This window comes from Mugil cephalus, chromosome 8 (genome assembly GCF_022458985.1).
Source record: "Mugil cephalus isolate CIBA_MC_2020 chromosome 8, CIBA_Mcephalus_1.1, whole genome shotgun sequence".
Classification (NCBI taxonomy): domain Eukaryota; kingdom Metazoa; phylum Chordata; class Actinopteri; order Mugiliformes; family Mugilidae; genus Mugil; species Mugil cephalus.
Window position 1 is genome coordinate 27,462,193 of NC_061777.1, and position 26,146 is coordinate 27,488,338.

General features: G+C 39.1%; 1 protein-coding gene across 2 annotated transcripts in view; it reads left to right on the forward strand.

The window, feature by feature from the left end:
• The first annotated feature begins 3,090 nt into the window (after positions 1–3,090).
• The window catches only part of gak (cyclin G associated kinase), a 28,434-nt gene continuing 5,378 nt past the window's right edge, over positions 3,091–26,146 (forward strand). Inside the window, exons 1-21 of one of the 2 annotated variants that reach the window (XM_047591579.1) lie at positions 3,091–3,766; positions 7,201–7,262; positions 8,283–8,342; positions 10,260–10,374; positions 10,801–10,943; positions 11,114–11,239; positions 14,093–14,182; positions 14,364–14,499; positions 15,045–15,157; positions 18,073–18,151; positions 20,416–20,533; positions 21,586–21,594; positions 23,168–23,217; positions 23,903–24,051; positions 24,270–24,392; positions 24,512–24,645; positions 24,803–24,997; positions 25,112–25,229; positions 25,352–25,431; positions 25,602–25,795; positions 25,901–26,056. In XM_047591579.1, the coding sequence (XP_047447535.1) occupies positions 3,625–3,766; positions 7,201–7,262; positions 8,283–8,342; positions 10,260–10,374; positions 10,801–10,943; positions 11,114–11,239; positions 14,093–14,182; positions 14,364–14,499; positions 15,045–15,157; positions 18,073–18,151; positions 20,416–20,533; positions 21,586–21,594; positions 23,168–23,217; positions 23,903–24,051; positions 24,270–24,392; positions 24,512–24,645; positions 24,803–24,997; positions 25,112–25,229; positions 25,352–25,431; positions 25,602–25,795; positions 25,901–26,056 (2,392 nt within the window). In that variant the 5' untranslated portion in view covers positions 3,091–3,624. The remainder of the gene's footprint in view (positions 3,767–7,200; positions 7,263–8,282; positions 8,343–10,259; positions 10,375–10,800; positions 10,944–11,113; positions 11,240–14,092; positions 14,183–14,363; positions 14,500–15,044; positions 15,158–18,072; positions 18,152–20,415; positions 20,534–21,585; positions 21,595–23,167; positions 23,218–23,902; positions 24,052–24,269; positions 24,393–24,511; positions 24,646–24,802; positions 24,998–25,111; positions 25,230–25,351; positions 25,432–25,601; positions 25,796–25,900; positions 26,057–26,146) is intronic. The other variant, XM_047591581.1, reaches the window with a different exon arrangement.

Below are 26,146 nucleotides of genomic sequence, written 5' to 3' on the forward strand. Positions count from 1 at the left end.
ATAAACAAGCATAACAGCATATACAACACTACACACAATGAATGAAAGACCTTAGGTTAAACCTGGACTACTACTTCAGAGCACTGTATAACAGTCACAATAGTAGCAGGGAGACTACTTCAGTTCAAACAAACTTTAACAGACATGACGTTTTGACCTGAGGGTCACTCGGCACAGTAATTACACAAGGGTACCTGTAGATGGTACTAACATATGAATATGTTTTATTGACAAACACCTTGATGGCTTTTTTTTTATAAAGCTGTTCTGTAGGTTTTAGATTAGTGGTGCCAACAAATGGCCAGGTTGTAAAGCTGAGATAAAGGGCCTGATTTGTTGAATTTTATACAGTTGGTCACTTTTGGTTTTTTAAAGGTCAGATTCCAATACAACTCAGACTCCTTAAATTGGGATGGACCCCAATATACCACATAGACGCTGCCTCTGACGCCACGCGTCAACGCAGCCGCCATCCTGGACAGGGGGAAGCCGTGTCCACTGACTGTATTAGTGAACGGAGGCAGATCAACGATTAAATTCATCATAACTCACTGAATTTTCAACCGATCTTCAGACCGCTGGTTTTTTATAAACAGATATAATATATAATATAAATAGAATATAGACTGGCTAAATTAAAAATGTAGGCAGTGTGCAACACCACTGAAAGGCTTCTATTCTTCTTCTACATAATAATCAAAATAAATAAATAAAACAAGATAAAGTTACAATAAGAGTATCTATGAAATAACAATATAATAATAATAATAATAAAAATATATGTATATATGAAACTAATTTAATAGATAACTTGGGAATAACATGGCCTACTTAGTACAACTACATACAGTGACTGATTTTTCAATGTCACTTTCATCATCTTATTGATGTCTTACTGACATAAACATCTTTTGTTTTCTTATCCTTACATAAACTGGGTAATAAGCTAGTTTTATTTATTAAACTAGCTTATTACTAGCTTAACTTAATAGATAGATAGATAGATAGATAGATAGATAGATAGATAGATAGATAGATAGATAGATAGATAGATAGATAGATAGATAGATAGATAGATAGATAGATAGATAGATAGATAGATAGATAGATAGATAGATAGATAGATAGATCAAATTTAACACATTCATAACAGTTAAACAATAAAAAACATCTTCTCACTTGTGAAATGGTATTCCCTGTTGCTGGGGTTTGGTGTTTCCCTCACAGGAACATACATAAGCAGCACAAAAGTCTGGCATTAAAGACTCAGTCAGATACATTGACATCGGTCTGACCAGGTCTGACCATTGACAACCGTGTTAACATGCCTGACAAACCTGAATACGGTATCTTCAGTGGTGGAAAACAGTTTTCGACACTCCATACATTTGTGAAATATTGCATTAAGAATCACTCTTAGGTCCTCAAGTGCAATTTCTTTTCGTATAGTCACAGACAAAATACTAAATAAATCCTAAAACTTAAAATTGATTGTTCCATAAAGACACATGACACATAGAAATTGTCGAGTGTTGAGAGTTGTAGAGTGTTTAGCATTTTTCTGTTACCATGCTTTGTGTCTATATAAAGTCAGTACATTTGAAAGTTCTTCAGAGACAAAAAATGGCTAAAACAAGGAACCTAACACACAAAACACGCCTGAAGATACAGATTCTTAGCCAGGAAGGGTACAGCTGCAGCCAGATGGCCAGGAAGTGCAGATGCATTCTTTCAGCAGTTGATACACTGCAGAAATACAGACGAACTAACAGCTTGGAAGACAAACCAAGATGTAGATCTATTTATATAAGTTATAGTTTGCACATTTAATATTAAAAGAATAACTAAAAGGGATATTTGGCCACACCATGGACTATGGTTGTATACAATACAATTGCATTATTTATTCAGTTGTTTATTTATTGTTGTGATCTCCATGAACACACTGAATCTTTTCACTTATTTCAGGTGCGTATATTTATTTCAAATGCGGCTGGATAGGATTTTGCAAAAACATTACACTTATACAGAACTGTTGTCTGGATCCTGAACACAACACTAACAATAAGCTAAATGTGTCCAGCAGATGGCAGCCTCACACACATATTATGCTAATCTTGTCCTTCGGGTGTGAACAAATAGTATATTATTAGTATTATTAAAGAAAATAATTAGTCTTAACAAAGACACAACAAAAAGAGAGACTTTCTGGAAAAGTTAAGTAAGTGGTTAAAAGTTCATTCCACTTAAGATCGTATGAATTTTCGTAATTTCAGTATAAAAAAATATTCAAAACATCAGTAGGTTTCAATCTGTCTGATTGTGGATTTGTGAATTCCCAAATCGTTAGAGATGATTTTGTAACCTTTTCCAGCCTGATGAGCAACAGCAACAACTCTTTGTCAGAAAGCTCCTGTGCCATCATTCACTTCTACAAACATGTGTTGATCAGAGTGTGATAGATCCCTGACTTTTCAAAACAAAACGTGACACAGAATGACATTGGGGTCTCATTACAATGACTGAAAACACTTCTGAACAGATGAACTCTAATCTGGCCTTGGAATGAATTTAAATTATTTAATTATTTTTTCTTTATTCCCCCCCCCCCCCCCCCCCCCCCCCCCCCTCCCTAATTTTAGTTGGTCTTCGGACTTCCGGGACTTCGGACTTCCGGGATCAATTACTCATTAAAAACGACATTAAGACACAGGCGATGATTGATTCCTCTCGCGGTTCAGTGTGCAGTAAGCTACAAACCAGTTTTCATCAAAACGAGACGGTTTTTGGGCTGTCTTAGTGCGACACCGAAAAAGGCAGACAGACATATTTAATAACTTCACTGATATATATAGGTGTGACAGAAATTACCAAAGACACCAGGTTCTTGCTGCTTTTACTACAGTACGCTACAAAAGCGTGAAAGGACGTAAAGGGAAAAAAGAGCTTTTCCCCAGTTGTTATGCATTAGGCTACCTACGGTGAAAGTTGTGAAAATAAATGATCATGTTATAACGTGAAAATTTCACGGACGACGTTATAACGTGAACCATTTACGTTATAACGTCGTCCGTGAAATTTTATATGAAGACAAATGACGTGAAACTGTTGCGACAATGACACAATAAATAGCGATATAATCACTCAAAATAAATGTACATGTCTACGATTTTAAAACTTGGAAAGGGAGTGTTGTTGTTTTTTGTATAATTGTTATAATAACTGTTTTCCTCTCAAATTTGTTATCGTTTCTCATATATAATCTCATCAAATTCCGCGCTCCTGTGACAAGGAAATTCCCCATACGTGGTATAAATAAACAGTGCCTTATGTCTGGCGTTTGTTTCGTGTTTAGTACATTTTTTTTTTTTTTTATCTATGTCACATGACTGATTCGTGTCCTGACGCCATCACCCTTCACGGAAGTCAGCACCGTAATGATGGTGGCCTCGTCGGTGTAGAGCGGTGTACAGGCAGGAAGAGGATGTTTGCTTCCAGTGAAAGAATAATATCACCTTATTCCGAGTTTTGATAGCAGATTAAAGCGCCGTGTAGTTTTCCTACTGAGCCTGTGGAGATCCAGACAGCTAATTCCATCTCCTGGAGGCGGCCCAATAGGATAAGATGTCTCTGTTCCAGTCGGCACTGGATTTCCTAGCCGGGCCCGGCTCGTCCGGAGCGGCCGGCCGGGACCAGAACGACTTCGTCGGACAAGTCGTTGAGCTGGGCGACATGAAACTGAGGATCAAGAGAGTGATTGCCGAAGGTGAGAGAGTGCACAACTGCCTGAATTTTTGATCCCGTCTTGCGCGTCGTAGCTTGGCAGCTAGCTGATGTGGCTAGCAGGTTAGCATTGGTGACTTACCTCCATTGGAGTCAATGACAATAAGCGTTTGCAAGTGCGGAGCTGTGAGTCACCAAGTAAACACCAGTTGAGGATGTGGCTGTGAGGGTGTCTAACAAGTGGCAAATCGATTTTCAGATCGAGTTCTATGAATGAGATGCTAATACAAGTCTAACTTCCACGTCATTGCCTCCGGTCTGTGCTTTGAGCCAGAGCTATGTGGATGTACGCAGAGCTGCATTCTACTCGTCTACCCAGCTCTCAGTTTACTGCATACCTCAAACCTTAGAAGCAGAAACTTGTTTGGTTTCGAGAGAAAGAGCACGGTGTAGATGACTGTAAGGAATGGTCTGATAACACAGAAATGCCAGTGATGACAACAAGCTTCAAACATTATGGACTAGGATATCAATAAAAAAACAAGTGTATATAGCCAGATTATTTGCAGAGCTTTGTAGGATTGTTTCTTGTAAAATCGAGGGAACGACTGGCTGAGTCCCAGTTCTTAGTGTGCTTAGTTTAGTTTGATCCTTATTTCTATTCCCCTCGAGATTGTGATGATGACTGCAATAGAAGCAAATGTACACCATAACATGGAATGTGGCAATGAAGTTATGAGTAGTCAAGCACAGCAACTGTCTCACAGCTATTTGACTCCTCCAGTATATCTGTGGCTCAGTTCCAGAAATGTTCCTTTTATTTATCACCCACTGTGGTACAAATAAACGGACTAAGTAAAAGTATTAGCTTAGAATAAGGCAATCATCACTAATACGTCTATTTTACTTACTGCTATTGTGGATTGTTGCTTCTTCAAAAATACTGGCTAAATCAGGATTCACTACAAATTTCAATAAATGAAAGGTGAATAAACCTGTGATAGAACATTACCAGTTGTTTTTTTTTGTTTTTTTTAGAGTAGATCAGATATGAGATCATTTATCTGACATCAGGAGTTCAGTACATATTTACAATACTGAAATTCCTACCAAACAAATAGACAAAATAAAATGAAAATATTCAATTAACGTATTATATTAAATTCTCGTGTATATATATGTGTGTGCGACTTTCAGCAACTCTAATACAAAGCTGGTCATGTTCACACTCATTTTAGACACTCAATTCAACTAAGTAATAGCTTTTCATGAAATTCAGTTAAATACTAAAACCAGCCTGACGTTGAAGAAATTATCAAATCTCCTTGCATTGTGTGCTTTCAGTGTGAGCCAATGTGAATCATCCCCATTCAGCCTGGAAAACGGCTTACTAACTAACTGTGACAGTGTTGTTTGTTTGTTTGTTTTTTAAAAGGGTAATGATTCTTTTTTTTTTTGACTGGAATAGTCTTTCTTCAGAATTAAAACATGCCTTTACCACGTGCAATTTTTGCAGGAAAAGGATAACCCCATGCATCATATAAGTCAACATGAAGTGATGCTAAAAAGAGAAATGCTCTCAACTGAGATAGTGGCACTGGTTAATGGTTTACATTCTGGTTTTATAAATGACTGTGAACTGGTGACTGAAATTGCAGTTTAACTTTCTTGAAAACTAAATTGGAGAGTAAATCTCTGTAATAAGGGTGTTTTGATCGCGCTTCCTCAGACATGGTCTTTGGCCTTTTAAAAAGGGGGAGATCATTTTACACCAAAACTCTGCTCTTTTCAAACTCCCGTCCTGCTATTTGAAAGGTGCCATTGTTGTATTCCTTCAATATCTTTTCTTAACAGGAAGGTACTACTTTTTTCAGGGCAGTGGCCCGTTGTTGTTTTTTTTTTTGTCAGTTTCACTAGCAGTAAATCTATAATTATTAAACACAAGTGAGATGTAATCGTCTCAAGCTCGAAAAGATGTTTTCATCTGTTCCCCTTCCAGTGTTTTTCTTGGAATGGCTAGGAAGCTGGAACAAAGGAAATGTAGCTTTTGTGGGTTTCAGCCTTATGTTTTCCAGAACAAAACAGAGGAAGACATGTGATCCCCTCAGGGCCAGGTATGCTTGCTTTAAGTGACTGGTATTAAATGCAAATGTTGTAATGTGCAACAAATAACGCAGTGGCTATGGTGCTTTGTGCTAAGTGTTTATAGTAAAGTATTTTATCCTTTCATGTTAAACAGATACATGTGCAAGATCATGAGGTTGTTGGTTTGAATTCCAGACTAGATCACGGTTACTTTATTTATGGTGCATCCAGTTTTCACAAGTAAAGCTCGTATTTGAGTTACTCATCACTATGGTAACGTAGCCATTTCCTCGTTTGGATTGTGACTTGCTAAGAGCACTTACCTTTGAGCACAGAAAAACACCTGAAAAAAAGAAAATCAAAAACTTAAGTTTCTTGTGCCTCAGCCACAGAGACCTCTCAATCTGAAATAGGAAAAAGAGCCACTGCAGAAAGAAAATTATATGTGAAAATGATAGACCACTTGTCAGTGACTGTGACATTGTCATTGTGATAGTTGAGGGCATAACTTCTGCTCCAAGTTTTCTGCATAGCCCAAAGTTGAATTTTGATTGTGTCGTTCTGAACATTTGTTGTTCTATCTTTCCCTGCACTAGACCAATAAACTCTATTATAACATAAGTTGCCGGACACTGAAATAACAAAAATGTTTTCCATTTCTCCATTCACAGCCAAAACTCATTCTCTGTGCTCGCTTAACTTCTTCACTGTGGCTGCCCAATGTCCAGCAGATAAGACTGTGATTATGCAGTTTGTGGCACTGCTGCAGTTTTTGGTGCTAAAACACTAAATCAACCCTGGAATGAAATGGGATCTGTGGTTGGGCTGATGATATTCTCACCTTAAAAAGGAAATCTCGCCCTAAAACCCTTCATTATTGATAACAATCAGCTATTGGATGTGTTATTTATTTATTTATATATTTGCCTTAATTGCTTTCACTTTAGACTTAGACTTAGCTTTACACAGACTTTAATGATCCACAAGGGAAATTACTTTGTCCCTGTAGCTTCGCTGTACATAAAAGTAAACACTCATAAAAAACACAAGAAACATAAAATGAAATAAGATTAGATTAAAATAAAATAAAAATAATTATTGTTTAGTAAAATAAACGGTGTAATCACACTCCTGGGTCCCATCAACCTGGGCATTTTACAGCCTGCGGGCACAGAAAAAACAAGAACAAGTCAGACAAAAACAACCAAGAACACGATGAGAATAACCCAAAAAATATCATATTACAACATAGCATGCTGTGTATCACACAGTCTGTGCATTACACCAAAGATCTGAAGTTGGTTATTATGACTCCTTTTAAGAGCTGCACTATGTATGTAGAAGTAAACTCGACTAAGCAATTTACATGACATCTTGTTTTTTTGTCTTTAGGAGGATTCGCCTTCGTGTACGAGGCCCAGGACATGAGCAGTGGCAAAGACTATGCCCTTAAGGTAAACATGTGTCCACTGAGGAAACTCTGATCCTTACAAATGGAGCCAGTATTGCATAGTGATTTATTAATTCACTCATTTGTTTGTATGCATGATTATGAAATAATTGCATTCTTCATTCTACAGCACTTACCTGTTATTTGTAATGAATAATACACGTCATTTGTAAATAACAGTCAGTGTGCAAAATGCAATATGCTCTGATGCAACTGGACTATAACAATGACATAACTAGAATATTTTGCCATTTTCATATTTACTTTCACTTGCCAGTCCATTAGATACACAAGTGAAAAAGAATGTGTTCCAATGTAACGGTCCTGAACTAAATCTTAGTTTGAAGGTTATGGATAAAGTTATTGATTCAACTGTGTTTTCATTTTGGAGGTTGTGGTTTGCAGTACTATTGAACTGTGTTATTTTCTATTGGCATGTGTTTCTATTATTTTGACAACCCCATTTTATTCAGTAGACCAGGGTAAGTAATGTGCACAATTAGTAATAGAATTAATTTGCTTTCAGTAGTTTATCTAGCGAACTGGCATATAGATAGCATGTACAGTATGCTGTTCTACCAATATACTATGAACTTGGAAACAATGAAGTTCGAACATGGGCAGCTGCATGCCCTGCTGTTTTGTTGATCTTATTGCTCAAGAAACAATCCTTTATCAGGCTGTTTCACAGAGAACGACATGATTTGAAGAAACATTTGTGGACCCCAACTGCTGCATGCTTATCTGTTCTGTTCATCTCGTCATTTCCTGACATTTCTGAACATGTCCACAAGTTCAGCTGTGCACCTTTTCTTTTAGCATATATTTATAGATCATAGCACTAACACAGTGCAACAATCCCCATAACAAAGCAAACTCTTTGCACTTTTAATGCAGGGCAAATAAATTATTCTGAAAGTGGCCACTGAGCTTCCCATTCACCATAACCACAAGTTACAATAAAATGATGATCTGATCCTGGGGATCAGTTTTTTCCTTTTCACATTGCATGCTATTTTTTCAGAGGCTGTTGTCCAATGAAGAAGAGAAGAACAAAGAAATCATACAGGAAGTCTGCTTCATGGTATCCTTTATCATTTGTGTTCATTATCGAGTATTTCTGTTGCTGATTGTGACTTGTGACAAAGGCAAGTTAAACTATAACTCTGACATCACAAGATTGTGGAATGCATCCTGCATGTACTGTCTTTACTAGATCCCTTGTAGCTTGTTTTTTTTTGTATCTTACACAATGCAATAACTAATATGTATTACAGTTTGGTTCAGTCCTATATAGCTTGTCATTTGTGAATCCCTTTTAAGGCCCTCTCTTGTGTTTTGGAGGGAGTTTTATTCCAAGATTTGGTAATCAGTGTTTGCTGGGATAAATGCAATCATTTAGACAGCTTTATTTATCAAGAAACGTCTGGTGTTTGTAATGACCTTTAGGGAGGTTATTTAACGGAATTAAAGAAGTTTTTATCAATGAGTAGAAATGAGTCGGTGGAGGGAACTAACAAACCATAGCTCACCAGCTAAATGCTGGGAAATCTCTTTTACAGTTGTGCAACAGTTACTGTGTAGCATGTGGTGAAGGCGCAGCTGTTGGTAAGAGCATTCCCTTTTCAGCTGCAATATTTTGCACTGTTGGCTTTTATTTTTGCAGCATATTTGATGCGGAGGGTGAGAAAGACATACACCGCTCAAAAAAATTTAAGGAACACTTCGATAACACATCAGATCTCAATAGGGAAAAAAAATCACGCTGGATATCTAAACTGACTGACTGAAAGAGGACACCACATTGTTTCATGGAAATGAAAATTATCAACCTCCAGAAGGTTGAATTCAAAGACACCCTGAAATTCAAAGTGAACCCCACGTTGTATGCATGCCTAACAACGTTGGGGCATGCACCTGATGAAACAACAGATAGTGACCAGGGGTTTCTCCTCCCAGATCTGACCAGGGCATCACTGAGCTCCTGGACAGTTTGAGGTACAACCTGTCAGCGTCACATGGACCGAAACTTATGTCCCGTAAGGGGGGGCCAGTCAGTGGTACCAATGTCTTCATCTTCTAGGAACTGCCTGTATAATCTCACCACATAAGGAGCATTGTCATGCACCAGGAAGAACCCAGAACCCACTGCACTGACATTGGAGACCACCACTGAACCACCACCAAACCAGTCATGCCCACAGGATAATATTCTCCACAGCTTCTCCAGACCCTCCAGACCCCAGGTTCTCAGGGTCCACTAGATGATGTGGGGCCTTCAGGTCACCCTCATGAAGTAGGGTTCTGACAATGCTGAGATGCAGAAAACCTCTTGGCAATGGCATGTATTCAGGTGCCATCCTGGAGGATTGAACTGCCTGTGCAACCTCTGTAAGGTCCAGGTATCGCCTCATGTGGCCAGTGGTGACACAGACGTTAGCCAAAAGCAAATATAATGGTATAATGGCACATTTTGTTCCTGTGGCCACGTGGAGTTTTAGAATAGATTTTTTGCTACGCTATAGTTGAGCCGTACGCTATACTGAGCCGTTTCGTTTCATATTTTCAAAGGATTCAAAGATCCTATTCAACAAAGGTTAAGGTTTATTTCCTTTGACCTAATTCAGAAACAGGTTGCTTATTGTGGTCTATCATTTATAAGCAACGACATTATTGAGCATGATATAGCATTTGATTGGAAAGCCATTGGATCTTCTCTGTGCTACAGTAGTGGGGGATTTAAGTTTTAGTAATTGTGCAACTTACTGAGTCTCTGTTGAAAGAATGTTTCAACACTTTTGGATTCTTAGACCACTGGCACATTTCTGTGAATTTCTGAGCTTAGTGTAAATGAACTTAAGCAAGCCACCGGTAAAACTGACCAGCAGTTGTCACCAGACAGTGATTATGATGTTGGATTATAAAGGGAACATTTCTGGTGACAGCCTTGATATCACAGCAGGCCTTATTCTGCATGTTCCTTGACCTGCTGGCTCCATAGAAAAAGCTGTCGGGTCATCCAAACATGGTTCAGTTCTGCTCTGCTGCATCTATCAGTAAGGAGGAATCAGACACTGGACAGGCTGAGTTCCTGATCCTCACTGAGCTGTGTAAAGGTAAAGACAACACAAAAGACCCTTCCCTCAATTTGCAAACTTCTTTGTCCGCCACCTATTTCTCTCTCTGTATCTTTGTTGCTGAATCAGTGATTACTCATTGATTAAGTGTTGTAAATCTGACGTACTGTTTCTCAGTAAGTTTAACTGAAAGGCATGTGTGACGCAAGCTTCCTATCTGTGGCCTTCCTACTTCCTGCTCTACTTCCCTTTGTTCACTTACAACAAACTTTGTTTTGATTCAGCTGTTTTTCAGCTTTATAAGCACATAACTTGTTACTTACTGTTTAAGAATACGTGTTTATATCATCCAAACATTTTTTTTAGATGTCTGCAAAGCAACTCTTCCTTTTTTTTGATATGTGATATAAGCCTTTCACTTTTTTATCTACATTCATCCATGTGTTTGTGCTTCTTCTGTCTCAGGTCAGCTGGTGGACTTCATAAAGCGGGTTGAGCAGAGGGCTCCCCTGTCATGTGACACTGTGCTGAAAATCTTCTACCAGGCGTGCCGCTCTGTGCAGCACATGCACAAACAGAAACCTCCAATCATACACAGAGACCTCAAGGTGGGTCTGTCGTTGGCAGCTGGATTATTTAATCCTCGCTTGAATTAGACCATTTGATATTTTGTACCGTGGTGCTTCTGCCTCATTTTAATGGCTAAAGATTGATGGTGCTTTTAAACTAAGGATTGCTGATTAGTAAGAAATTGACATGTGAACTTGATGTATTGCAGGTTGAGAACCTCTTGATTAGTAACCAGGGCACTATCAAGCTGTGTGACTTTGGCAGCGCCACCACAGTATCACATTACCCCGACTACAGCTGGTCAGCACAGAAGAGGTCCATGGTGGAGGATGAGGTACACACACACACACACACACACACACACACACACACACACACACACACGCACAAGCACACGCACACAGACACAAACATCAGTTAATCGTCAGCATGGTCCTGCTCATACAACATATTATTTTTTACAATTTGGGTTTCTTCTTCTTATATAGAACTAATATGTTGTATATGATACATTTTTATAACTGTCAATGAATGAATTCTATAGGAATTGCTGGATACATTATTCCTACTTTTTAACCGAATCCATTTACTCATTAATATTCTCAATGTGTTCTATGGTCTAATAAGTTTTTGTTAAAAGGTGCGAAGAATCGCATGTATATAAAGAGTGCAGCTGCAAAGCAAAAAACACTGTCAATTTTCCCTGGATTTTTTATTAAATCCTTAAAGTCCATTCATAAATTGAGAGAGAAAAAAAATCTCACAGTCAGTCAGTGGCATAATGGTATCAGGGTGTTGGACAGAAACCAGAAACCTTTGATTGAATCAATTGCAGGAGGTCCAGGAAGCACTGATCACCAGGTTAATCATATTTATACCATAAACACATAGACACATGCACTGCCACTGATGACCCAGTGCACAGGACACCAGAGCTCCTGATGGCTAAACCTAATAATCCACAAGTCCACCGGACACCAGCTTTCAGGCCAGTTGCGCAGAATAAATGCTTGAGGTAACTGCTTTTTATGATAAAGATCTGCACTGTAAAATATTTTAATTAAAATATGTTTCTACATCATCAAAATTAAAATGAGCTTTATTCATCATGTATATGTGTTCACACCATTGACTGTATATACAGTGGGGGAAATAAGTATTTGATCCCCTGCTGAATTTGTAAGTTTGCCCACTTCCATAGAAATGATCAGACTCTGGTTTTTATGGTTGTTTACTGGTTATGGGTATAGACAGAATATCAATCGAAAATGCATAAAAAACACACAATCTAAAAGTTATAAATTGTTATGTATTTTATTAAGGGAAATAAGTATTTGATCCCCAACAATTCATTTAGAATTCAGGCTCCTACAGATTGGCTGGTGCACATGTGGCACACAGCTGTGCTCAGTCAACTAATTACCAATACTCCTGATCTTAACTCATCATGTATATAAAGCACACCTGCTCTAAGAATCAGTTTCTTACATTCCAACTTCTACAGCACCATGGGCAAGACCAAAGAGCTGTCAAAAGATGTCAGGGACAAGATTGTAGACCTGCACAAGGCTGGTATAGGTTACAAAACCATCAGCAAAAGGCTTGGTGAGAAGGTGACAACTATTGGTGCCATTATTCGCAAGTGGAAGACCCATAAAAGGACCATCAACTGTCCTCGGTCTGGAGCTCCCCGCAAAATCTCGCCTCATGGAGTGAGGATGATGATGAGAAAGGTGAGGGAGCAGCCTAAAACAACACGGCAGGAGCTTGTTAATGATCTGGAAGCAGTTGGGACCTCCGTCACCAAGAAAACAGTTGGCAACACACTGCGCCGTTATGGATTGAACTCTTGCAGTGCCCGCAAGGTCCCCCTGCTCAAGAAGGCACATGTACAGGCCCGCCTTAAGTTTGCCAGTGAACATCTAAATGACTCAGAGAAGGCTTGGGAGAAAGTGCTGTGGTCTGACGAAACCAAAGTTGAGCTATTTGGCATTAACTCGACCCGCCGTGTTTGGAGGATGAAAAAACGTGAGTATGACCCAAAGAACACCATACCCACGGTTAAGCATGGAGGTGGAAACATCATGTTTTGGGGCTGTTTTTCAGCAAAGGGTACAGGGCAACTTCACCGCATTATGGGGCCAATGAATGCAGCCATGTACTGTAACATCTTGGACAAAAACCTTCTTTCCTCAGCAAGAACACTGAAGATGCCTCGTGGGTGGGTTTTCCAACATGACAATGACCCAAAACATACTGCCAGGACAACAAAGGAGTGGCTCAAGAAGAAGCATATTAAGGTCATGGAGTGGCCTAGTCAGTCTCCAGACCTTAACCCGATCGAAAACCTGTGGAGGGAGCTGAAGCTCCGAGTTTCCAAGAGGCAGCCAAGAAACTTGAAGGATTTAGAGACTGTCTGTAAAGATGAATGGGCCAAAATCCCTCCTGCGCTGTGTGCAAACCTGGTGACCAACTACAAGAAACGTCTCATCGCTGTGCTTGCCAACAAAGGTTTCTCTACAAAGATTAAATTCTTCAAATATTCTGTCTATACCCATAACCAGTAAACAACCATAAAAACCAGAGTCTGATCATTTCTATGGAAGTGGGCAAACTTACAAATTCAGCAGGGGATCAAATACTTATTTCCCCCACTGTAGATGTGGACAATGCATCCCCACTTCCTTCAAACTGATACTAGAATTCCAGGGATATTGGATGGTGCCATCTTGCAAAGTTGGAACCAGAGTTTGTGCGTCACGGTCTGAGAGTGATCCTGCTCTGCCTTGACCTGTTACAAACAAATGTTGGGTTAAACACCTTATTTATTCATTTATTTATTTTTTCCGATTCTCACCGTTCTAAGACCACTTCAAGGAGCTGTTTGCATGCCAACTAGTAATCAACCTGATGTCACATCCTGACAAACACCTAAAATGAAACTTTTTGGAACAATGGAAACTTGAGTATGCACCAGAATTATATTAGCTACCTAAAATGACAGAAACCATACTTGAAAACCGTACTTCAGTATAAAACAATCAGGAGAAAGAAGTTTTTGCCAAGGTTACGAATTTTATTAGTTTTGTCCAGAGAGGAAAAAAATATGTTTGTGTCAGGGACAAGCATCGGTCTGTACTTGGATACTTGTCTCTGTGTTTACTGGGTTAATTCTGTTTCCCTGTAGATCACAAGGAACACCACTCCAGCATACCGAACACCAGAGATGATCGATCTCTACTCCAACTTTCCCATCAATGAGAAACAAGATATCTGGGTCAGAGCCTGGACTTTTTTTTCTTTTTACCAACTGTGTAAAATCCTTAACAAGCCTCACTTTGCATTTACAATAGACACTCTTTATTTGTCTTTTTGGACCTTTTGACATGATTAACACACTTTTCTTCTGTTGTCATAAAGCTTTACTTGATCATTTTAAAATGTCTGGTCCTATGCAGGCCCTTGGATGCATCCTCTACCTGCTGTGTTTTAAGCAGCATCCATTTGAGGAGGGCGCAAAGCTCCAAATTGTCAACGGAAAATACTCTATCCCTCAGAACGATATCAAGTACACTGTGTATCACGACCTCATACGTACGTACTGCCAACATGTCCCTGTGTCAATCCATTTAGTCCATCCAACCCTACAAACATCCATCATCTATGACTGCTTATCCTAGAGGGCCACTGTCATTGGATGAGAGGCGGAGTACAGTCTCTCACACACGGGAGACAACTGTTCACACTCACATACACACCTACGGCCAGTGTAGAATTGCCAGTTACCGTAACATGCATGTTTTTGGACTGTCCATTTGTTCATCATCACTTTTATCTGCTATGGCTCTGTTTGCCCAGAAGTCAGGTTTGTGGCATTTTACAGCCCGCCAGTATAGGATGGCACCTCTAAACCTCTAAATCTCTAGCATTAAGAGATGGTTGATATATATTGAATATATTTTGTGTCGATTTGTTGGTAATTGTAGACAGTTGTTCCATGAGTTGGTCCAGAAAAATCATAATGTGTTTCTGTGTTGTCCATGAGCTTCACATTTGATCATTTTCATAGTTTCATTTTTTAGTGTTTAACATTCTCTTTAAACTTAAACCCATCTCCTCTTCCTCCTCCTGTTCTCTAGGTTCCATGTTGAAGGTTAACCCAGAGGAGCGTCTGTCTATTACAGAGCTCGTCAACCAGCTCCAGGAGATAGCAGCGGCACGCAACGTCAACCCCAAGTCTCCCATTACGGAGGTGAGTGTGTGTTTAAAAATACAGTGGTACGAGGATAGGAAGTTATATTATGACATTTTGAGGTCTTCTTTACTATCAGTTAGTTATTGTACTTGTAGACTTTGGCCTTGATTTGATGAAATCAGTATTTAAACTTTAGTTGATGACAATTTGATTTAGCGTTTTCAGAAATGTCACTACATGGATGGCACTAAATTTGACAAATAGACAGTTCATTTATTAAAGTAATGATAGTGTCACTTCTGTGTCTTTAATCTTGTTGAAATCACTGCATGCTTTTGCTAGCAGCTGACAGCTTTCACAAAGTATACCAAGCAGACCGCATTATGACCACCTTCCTAATTATAGGGTATCTACGCAGGTATGGAAAAGAATGGAATTTGATTTTCTAAATTTCCAGGTTTGGAAAAGTATGAAAAATGAAAACTAGTGTATGGACGAATATTTATGTTTCCAAGACTGTTACCACTGTTAATTTTCTAAAAATAATAATAATAAATAGATCTGTTTTTTAAGATGCTCGGCAGCACAGCTAAAATGTCAGAGCACCCAGTCAGCTACATAGATGGTTCATGTGCAATTTCCAATAAAAAAAAGTTCACTGAATTTATCTGGGTTTGGTTTTAACTTATTTGTATGAGCTACATTACCTAACTTGAATCTTCAGGAAATTATTTGGTGACATAAAAGCAAATACATTCAGATTAATGAAAATGTATTTACATGATACACAACTGTTCAGTCAAATGCCATCAATTAGAATTTTGTACAGTGATGTCTGGAAATTAGGATCTGGAAAAAGTATGGAATTTTGAAATTTCAAGTGTGTAGGAAGCCTGTAATTAGATTAGCTTAGATTAAACTTTATTGTCATAACACATGTACAGGTACAGAGCAACGAAATGCAGTTTACCATCTAACCAGATATGCAATAAGAGCATGTAGCATAAATAGTGTGGTGTGGTATCTAAGTGGTTGTACAGGCTAATATTGTTGTGACTCAGAGAATGGATATGGTCTTCTGAGAGTGTCCTGTGATGTTAGTGGGGATCTTTGGGTCCTGTGGGTTGAGGGGAGGAGCCTCTGTGGATCATCCCACAGATATTTGATCAGTTTGGGATCTAGTGAATTTGGAGGCCAGGTCAACACCTTGTGATGTTCTTCATGTTTTTTGACTTGTTCCTACACTGTTGTGTGTGTCTGTGGCAGGCTGTATCCTGCTGGGGATGGCTGCTGCCATCAAGGAGTGTCATTACTATGGGGTGGGGGTGCCTGGTCTAGCCTACGTGGGTGCTACATGTCTAAGTAACATCCACATGATAGGTGCAGAAGTTTCCTAGCAGAACACTGAATTGTCACAAGATGATCAATATCGGTCGATGGTCGGTGTTTACTTCTCCTGTCAGTGCTCATAATGACTGAGCACATCCTCAAGATACTGACAGGCCAACCACACAAATCTTTCCTCCGCTCTGTGTGACCTCAAATTGCCGATCTGTTTACTTTGCCAAGTCTCACATACAACACACACACGATTGTGAGCACAAAGGAGTCTGTATTCTCTTTCCCAGGCTCCTCTCTTCCCAGCTGGCATGACCCTAATAGGCCTAGAGAGAGAGAGAGAGATACACAGAGGTGGAAATTGAGTAGAATGAAATACAAAACAAATGCAAAGTGATACCAACACTTGACCACTAAAGTAGTATTTTAAGTGGCAATTTTTCTGTCCGCAGTAGCAAATTGAGCTCAATCAGGTTTAAGAGGATCTTGGAATAGAAATTAATTTATCTCAAGCAGATGGGTCCCTCCATATGAGCTGCGTTCTGCTCAAGGTTTCTTCCTGTTAAAGGGAGCTTTTCCTTGCCACTGTCGCCCCCAGGTTTCTGTAGAGGTTTCAGACAAAGCGTCTTGAGACAATTTGTATTGTTATTGACGCTATATAAATAAAATTGAATTGAATTGAACTACTATGTTGCTGACCATCACTAAATTAGCAGACATAGTCTTTTACAGTTCTCACCTCAAATCCACAAATCCTGGTACTTATCACTAAGTCCTCAGTCATAGTCATTGTGATTTATATAAAGCTGATTTCATTGTCAAAAATCTCCAGGTTTATATCCACTTCTGGACTGAGCTGGGATTGTTTCATGCACATGTTAGTGTTTCAGTCCTAAACTAAAAGTACTTTTTAACCCAGGAGTAAATGAGTAAATTTAGGCACAGAGTATATGTCACTATAAATTGCTTACCAAACCGAGTTTTAATGGGGCTGGTAAGTGTGTGCAGAGTGAAGGCAGATTTGTCAATTGCTAATCTGATTAGGGTTAAGAAGGAGTTTCGCTGCTGGAGGTAAGGCGATTATAATTCCCGTAGTTCTTCTTCTCCTCGTCTGTCTGCTGCAGCTCAGAACAGGCATATGGAGAGACAGACTGTGAGATAGAGCAGAGGGGAGGGAGAGGAGAAAACCTGTGAACAAAAGGGCAGAGAAGAGATGGAAGTGAGATGTTGAGAGATAAGTAGGGAAGCCGGTAGGCTTGGAGGGGAAGAGAGACTCAGAGGCTGTCTGGATGCTGCAACACAGGCCTAGATGGTTCTCAGTTTTAATTATTTCACCCAGCCAGTTTTTGTGGCTGTCACGTATTTGCTTGTTGGAATTCTATTCGGCTGCTTTTTTTCCATTTAGTGACTGAGATAAGAAGTTTTATTTTTTATTTTCTCAGGGCATTGTTTTCTGTCAAACTCTGGTTCCATTCATTGTGTATATGTATTTTTATTTTTTCTAAAACTTTTTCCAGTTTGAGATTTTAAAGCAGTTTTGCCTGTGTAGTTTTAATTTTGCTGAACTTCCTGGAACAATGTTGAGTCCATACTACTGTTGGCGTCCAGTGTATGATGGCTATGAATGTCTGCAGCTGCTGGAGCAGAACGGAGGCTTTGGCAACAACGGAGCACAGCTGCCCATGCAGATCCACAACGTCCACAACAATGCAGGTAAATGGGAATGTGTGATTAGAACGGTCTCTTCCAATAACATTTTTGTCTGTGAAGACCCTAAATTCACAAGGGAAAACATTGTCATCCTTACGGTCTCCTTTTTCCAAAAAAAGGAAATTTAGCAATTAATTAATTTGCTATTGGAGAAACTGTAATAGACACGGAGGCACTAGGTATTTATTTGCACCTAACAACAACCAAAAGTCTCATCCTCTGAGGACAAAGACAACGACCGATAGATAAGTTGTTTTTAACCCTGGTGGTCCACATCATCATATGTGTTAATTTAATAAATAAAAAAATAAATGTGCAAATTTATCATCTAAAGTGGGAGCTATCTTAATCACAACATTTTAAAACTGTTGCAGAGTTGTGTTTTTCAGTCACCTGCTCCTCTCCAAATGCTTCCATGTTAAAGCTCAAATGGTGCAGTCGCTCTGTTAACATGCTAAGCACAGGACATGTCGCACAGCTTGCATAAAAGGTGACATTTAAATGTGTGGATCCCTCATTATGATGGCTGCCATCCTCATTCATGAGTTTTTATATAAAGGAACAGTTGTCACAGATAACCTGCCAAAAAATGTCAGAGGGAACAAACTTCCTCAATTGAAATAACTAATTTCACTTTTTTGAATTAATTTATAATAGAATGATTTTCCCTTGTTAATGTAAGAATTTTCTCAAAATGAACATACTAGGCTTATCATTCTCCATACAGTCTATATACACAGACCCCTCTCCACACGCACTTTCTAACAAATGGAAACTGTCTGCTGTCCATTAAGAGGATTTCTGCACTGCCAGTCAACCATCTGTCCAAAGGCAGAATATACTTGCTCTTTCCCTTGAGGAGTGACTCCTGCTGGCCTGTCTTGACATCACGCAGATCCACTGCAACTGAAAGATCTTATCCAGTAATAGCGCATTTCTGATGACGTATACCCACAGTCATAGAATATATAGCAGCCTCCCCCACCTTTATTGATTGTCTTGCTAAAATAAATTGTAATAGAAATAAAGTCAAATTAAATAAAATAATGTTGCCAATATTCAAAGTACAGTTCAATAATGAAAAGCAATCAGTTATGCAAAAAATAAATTAATACAGAAATAAAAATGATTTGCCTTCTATTACATCCTTTCATGGTTCATCTCTTTTCAGGTAGCCTAGCCTGCATTGTCCTCTGGAATCACTCCCCTGTAGCTGCCTTTTTAATTAACAGATTCCCTGTGTTCGTCTAGCTTGTGTGTATATGAATATATATGAATGTGTGTGTGTGTGTGTGTGACTGCGTGAAAATCAGGTGATTTTCACACAATTCCTAAAAAGTAGATGGACCCGATCAAACAAGCAAGACACAGTAGTCAATCAACATTGTGAAACATGTAGTGAGACAACAACTCCAAGCACACAGCCATTCCACTAAAGAATGGTTCAGAAAGAAAAAAAAAGAACTTGAATTACAGAGTCAAGGTCCTGACCTTAATCCAATAGAAATTTTGTAGAAGGACCTGGCGCAAGCAGTTCAGATGAGGAAACCCAACAACATCTCCCAACATGGGGGCTCTGTACTGAGGAATGGACTAAAATCCCTCCCAGACACTGTAGACAGATCAGATGTTATTGGAAGCATTATTGCTGCACATAGGGGTCACACCAGATACTGAATACAGGGATTCACTTATACTCATGCATATCACAGATATGTACAAAGTCTTTATTTTCCCAAGTAAACAAATACCAAAGCATAATATTTAAGTTTTATTTTTTGACTGTGTTCCCTTTCATCTGTGATTGAGAGAGTGATTTTAGTGAGTGATATGTACAGTGGTAGAAAAACATTTTCGGACACCCTTTAAATTTTACTCAATCTCAAAGTATCATGAAATATTTGTGGAAAAATCTTTTTTTGTGTTTCAAAAGGTGTTTGCACTAGAGCTCTAATCCTGGCTTGCATGCTCCCCATGAGTCTTTGACACTGTTGAGGGCTAATCTTGTCCCATTCTTCTTGAATTACTACTTTTAATTCCTCTTAATTCTTCGGTTTGCGATTTGTCCAATTTTAAGTTTTAGGATTTGTGTAGTATTTTGTCTCTGACTGCATTAAAAGAAATTGCACTTGGAGACCTAAGAGTGATTCTTAATGCAGTATTTCAGAAATGCATGGGCTGTCCAAAAACTTTTTCCGCCACTGTATATAGTGTTTGAAAATGTATTGTAATCAGTGTTTTCTCATCTTTCCTTTTGATGTATACAGGCGTGTATGATCCTGATCAGTCGGGCAGCGGCCTCTTTGATATCTTAAAGGGAGGAACAGAGCGCTTCCTGACCAACATTAAGGACACTTCCTCTAAGGTTATTCAGTCCGTAGCCAGGTGAGTCTTTGTACCCTTGTCACCATAAACGATATTGTTGCATTTATTTCTGTTCTATCTTCAGTCACAGACATTACAGCTGCTAATTATTCATTTATTATTATGTATATTTGTTAACCTATGTAGTTGAATTGACGGTCAGTTAAACTTTACACATTTTGCACCCATCTATTAAACCTCCAAACATGCTTAGCAATCAAGCTAGACAGTTCAAGCTTTGGTTTGCTGTGGTACTGCTATACAGTTAGCATTTTCCATTTCCTGTTCTGAAAGTTTTCACTTCTGCTCTTCTAAGTAGTTTTTAATTCAGGTATCCAATCTAAATGCTGTTTGTTGATTTTCAGTCATTGTGTTTCAATTTGAGGTTTCATCAGACCACAAACAGTGTGGATTGTTGCACACATGTAAATTGTCTATGGAGCCATTCATATTCAGTCCTTCCTCGCTACCTGATTTACCTTAAAGGAACATTTTGTTTGCCTGATTTCCTGAAATGTGATTCACTCTAGTTACCGGAATGCAGTAGTGATTCGCCCTGAAAAAGACAAACCTTATTTCAGGTTTTTCACTTAGTAGTAGTTCTTCTAACCAATTCTAAGAGATGGTCAATGGATCACGGGAGTTATCTCTGGACTAGGTACGTTACCACAGCAACCCATCATAGTGGTTACGCTTACGTGGACACAAGTAATCCCTTAATCATGTAAATAATGTAACCACGCCAATCATAAGACAGGATTGTCTTTTGGGGAACGAAAACAGAAATAAGGTATCAGATCATTTTACTAGCGTCCATGTACAGTTAAGTTGGAACCTCTGATCGGTATTGTTTCAGTCAGTTAGGAGACATACTGTCCATCTAAACACATGTTATGGACTAGTTGAAAATAAACAAAGTGTTCCTTTAATAGCCTCACTATTCAGTTAATGTTTGATGTTTCATTTGGTTATTCTATCATCAATCTTGCTCCATTTGTTTGGTCGTTTATTTTTTTGTCGTTTCTTTTCTCTGTCCCAATCCCTCATGGTCCCACTATGTGTGCATCACCTAGCAACCCAAGGTAAATATGGGTCGGTGAAATGCGTCAGCTCATGCGTTACTGTGTGTTCTGTAGTGTGTTTGATTTAGACGAACAGAAACGTACCTAGCCCTTTGCCGTGCTGTGTCCGTCCTCACAGCTTGCTTATCGTAACATCAAACATTCAGTAATTCACTTGAATGAATGTGGAGCGTGATGTGTATGGACAGATGAGTATTGCTGAAGGTGGAAAAATAATATCTCCAAATAACAAAGCAAGTGAAACTTACTCTCTGGTAAGTTTCTAGAGCTGATGACATAGTAATGTTGGTCTGATTGAAAGAGCATTTGCATCAGACCTGTCTGTATATACCATTAAATGTATTCATTTGCATGACTTGGAGCTAAGCAGACAGACAGACAGACAGACAGACAGTCTCATCCATACCTTACTGTATGTATATATCAATGGTTCCCAACTGTCTCACTGGCTTAAACCTAAGTAACCCTTCCCTGACACCTTGTTTAATTTCAACTTTTCTTTACTTTTAGCAAACAGTTTTTTATTACTTTAAGTGATTTAGCAGTCTAGTATCTTTAAATATTTCATCGTTTGCTTTCATCAGTTTTAATTAAATTACATTTAAGCTATATTCATTTTGTTACATGACTAATTGAACTTGTAGTCATTACTTGAAGCCGTCTTTGCTAACTCTGGCTAAAGTTTATACAAATGGAAAAGGAAAAATTAAATATTATTAAAGTTAAATGTTAGTTGTAGACTCTCCGTATATGGTCTTAATTGACTTAATAAGTTGTTGTTTTTTTAATTGAAGAAGCCTTTAAAGTAATCTCGAGGCTATTCTTTGCATAGCATAGTTCTATTTACTTTATTCAGCTGTTTTAGATTTTTTTTATAAACAGTTATCTGTGTAACTAATCTCTAGTTCAATATTCTTGCTTGCTGTACCATGCCTTTCAGTTGGGAACACGTTTTTTCATAGTTATTTATTTTTCAATCAGTTGAGCTACTTTTCTGTCTTTGCTCGAACCCCAAAACAACTTCATAAATATCCATAAGAGTACAAGTAACCCTGGTTGGAAATCACTGTCCTGCAACAGTGACTGAATGAACGGATGAATGGTAGTTAGCTGTTTTGACTCCACTGCTTACTAAATAATCATTACGCTACATGTATGTGTTTTAACCAACATCACGTCTGTATCCTAATACGGTTATTTGCTTTATACAGTTTGTTTGTACATACTAATATTTTAATATTCATTGAGAACCACCACCTTTATTTTTTGTCATATTTCTAGTATGATTTTAATTGCTGCAAGGCCCATTGACTTATTTCTACACCACTTTACCTGCCAGTACTACTTAATAGCAGAGATGACTGTTCGGATATGACAACAAGCATTGGGTTACTTGATATAAAGCCTTTTGCTTGTTTCTCAACCAGCTCATGCCATTAGGTTGTTAGCTGTGTGTAACCTCATAGATCTTTTTATTTTCCCTTTTATTCTTTTAGTAATAACTGACTTGTGTTCATCCTCCCTACTGTGTTGTGTACCTTTTTTATAAGTCCTCATGTCATTTCTTTTCCAGCTACGCCAAAGGTGACTTGGATATTTCATACATCACCTCCAGAATAGCAGGTAGGCACAGTCCCCTCCATGAAACCGCTTTAAAACATTCTGTTTCATATAAGACAGGGGTCTTCAATGTTTTTCAGGCCAAGCACCCCACAAAGTGATAGGGAGATTAAGTAGGGACCCACTACCTACTATATGTGTTGTATATTAAACTCGGCCTAGTGCTATTTATAAATGTACATTATTGTTATCGTTTTCTATTCAGTATTAATGGATTATGCTGGATGAGTGAAGTGCTGACTGAAGGAGAACACATCTTCTTCCTCCATTTATCCTTTTACTAAAATGAGTGTGAATCATCTTAATGTGTTTTTTTTTAAATTGTCGGGGGAAAGTAAAAGGTAAAAAAATGTATAGAAATGTATAAAAAGAAATGTCTAATCAACCAAAGATTTTGCGACCCCCCTGCAGTACTTCTGTAGACCCCCTGTTGAAGACCTATGATATAAGCTATAAAAGGAAGCTATGCAACCAATGGCCCTGTCCAGAAATGGCTTAAATGCAGACCATGTGACATCCTATCTTCACAATCATTGAACATTTTGAGGAAGCAATAAACTTAAAATATAATAGTTACCAGTGTGTGTGTGTGTGTGTGTGTGTGTGTGTGTGTGTGTGTGTGTGTGTGTGGTGTGTGTGTTGTGTGTGTGTGTGTGTGTGTGTGGGGTGTGTGTGTGTGTGTGTGTAGTCATGTCTTTCCCAGCAGAAGGGGTGGAGTCTGCAATAAAGAACAACATTGAGGATGTCCGTCTGTTCCTGGATTCACGTCATGCTGGCCACTATGCTGTCTACAACCTCTCTAAACGATCATACAGGCCTTCTCGATTCCACAACAGGGTATGAAGTGTGTGTGCTCACATGGTGTTGGATCTTGGTGTGGGAACCACACCAGGGGTAAATTATAGCTATGACTAGGTAGTTTGTTTACTCAATAGCCGCAGTTGTCATAGCCTGCATCTCAGTAATACATTATTACTGCAGAGCCTTTGCTATTGTTAATGTCATTTCTGTTACTTTAATGCTAAGTTAAGGTTTGAATCGTCTTGTGTGTGTAGGTTTCAGAGTGTAACTGGCAGGTGCGACGTGCCCCAAACCTCCGCAGTCTCTACAGTGTGTGCAAGAACATGCATCTATGGCTCAAACAGGACCAGAGGAACATCTGTATAGTGCACTGTCTGGTAGGTTACGTCCGCCATCCAAGCTCAGGTTTAGAGTCACGGCTGTGAAAAAAGAAAAAAAGGAATATTAACCCGACCTGCAAGCAGTTTGATGGTCGCCCTCACCTTTCTCTCTGCAGGATGGCAGGGCAGCGTCAGCAGTGGCAGTTTGCTCCTTCTTGTGTTTCTGCCGGCTTTTCACCACAGCTGAGGCTGCTGTTTACATGTTCTCAATGAAACGCTGTCCACCTGGCATAGCACCCTCACACAAGAGGTATAAAATCACACAGATACTGATACTGTCATATTTGGACATGACTCCACCATCATGCATTCTGTATACCCTACAAACTTTCTCTTACATTCAAGTTTTAGCTGTTTTATAAATGTTTGTGATCAAAAGCAATCTCAATATTGCTTTTGATTGTTAGGTACATAGAGTATATGTGTGACATGATGGCAGAGGAGCCCATCGTCCCTCACAGCAAGCCCGTAATTATCCGCTCCATCATCATGACTCCGGTGCCGCTGTTCAACAAGCAACGAAATGGGTGCAGGCCATTCTGTGAGGTTTATGTTGGAGATGAGCGGGTCCTAACAACATCACAGGAGTATGACAGGATGAAGTAAGTTTTTTTCCCACACAAACATGACACTCATTTTGTCTTTATTTAAACAATATAAAAAAATACTTTTTCATTCAGTCAGTCATTTTCTGATGCTCCACCTCTCTTTTCCAGGGACTTTAAGATAGAAGATGGGAGAGCAGAGATTCCCCTCAATGTCACAGTTCAGGGAGATGTGCTGGTGGTGATCTACCATGCAAGATCAACGCTTGGAGGACGCCTGCAGGCAAAGGTGGAATACATAAGCTTTAGAGCAAGGATCCATATCAATAATGGCTATATGCCACAAAATACATATGACTGATTGTGGTGATGACAGATGTACATATTAAATACAATGCTTTTCTGTTTCAGATGGCATCCATGAAAATGTTTCAGATCCAGTTCCACACAGGCTTTGTGCCGAGAAACGCAACCACTGTCAAATTTGCCAAGTATGTATAGTGCCTGGAGCCAGGGCATAGTGCTCTAAATTATTTCCTTGCTTGTACTGGCTCAAAGCCACTTCTGGCCCCAGAATCATTCTTGCCATTTTATTGTATCATCAGAAGTAATTCACATCCCAATGCTTCTTCTTTTTTCCGCCTACCTGATTTACTTTCAGGTATGATTTGGATGCCTGTGACATCCAGGAGAAGTACCCAGACCTGTTCCAGGTCAACTTGGACATTGAAGTGGACCCCAGAGACCGACCCAGCGCCAAGTCCCCTCCGTGGGAGGGCTTCCAAACCAAGGGCCTCAACCCCAAGATCCTTTTTTCCTCTCGTGATGAACAGCAGGAGATCCTTAGTAAATTCGGTGTGTGTCTTTACACTGATAGTGTTAAGCTATGGGCGCATCCCTTCATTTTTTTTCAAATTCTCTTTTACATATAAACTAAACACTAAACCTTAATCACTGCAGGTAAGCCTGAGCTGCCTCGTCAACCAGGTTCCTCTGCATTTTATGACTCAGAGTCACCCCAGACTGCTCAGACCCCAGAGAATGCAACGGAACCAGAATCTCCGATAAATGATGATAACAACTCCAACAACTTCTTCCAGACACTGGATTGGGAAGGTACCGTACTTGTGTTCTTGTGGTGACACCTTTTGACTATAAGATTCTAATAATAATCTTAATTGCCTTCTTTCTAAAGAAGAGGAGAGA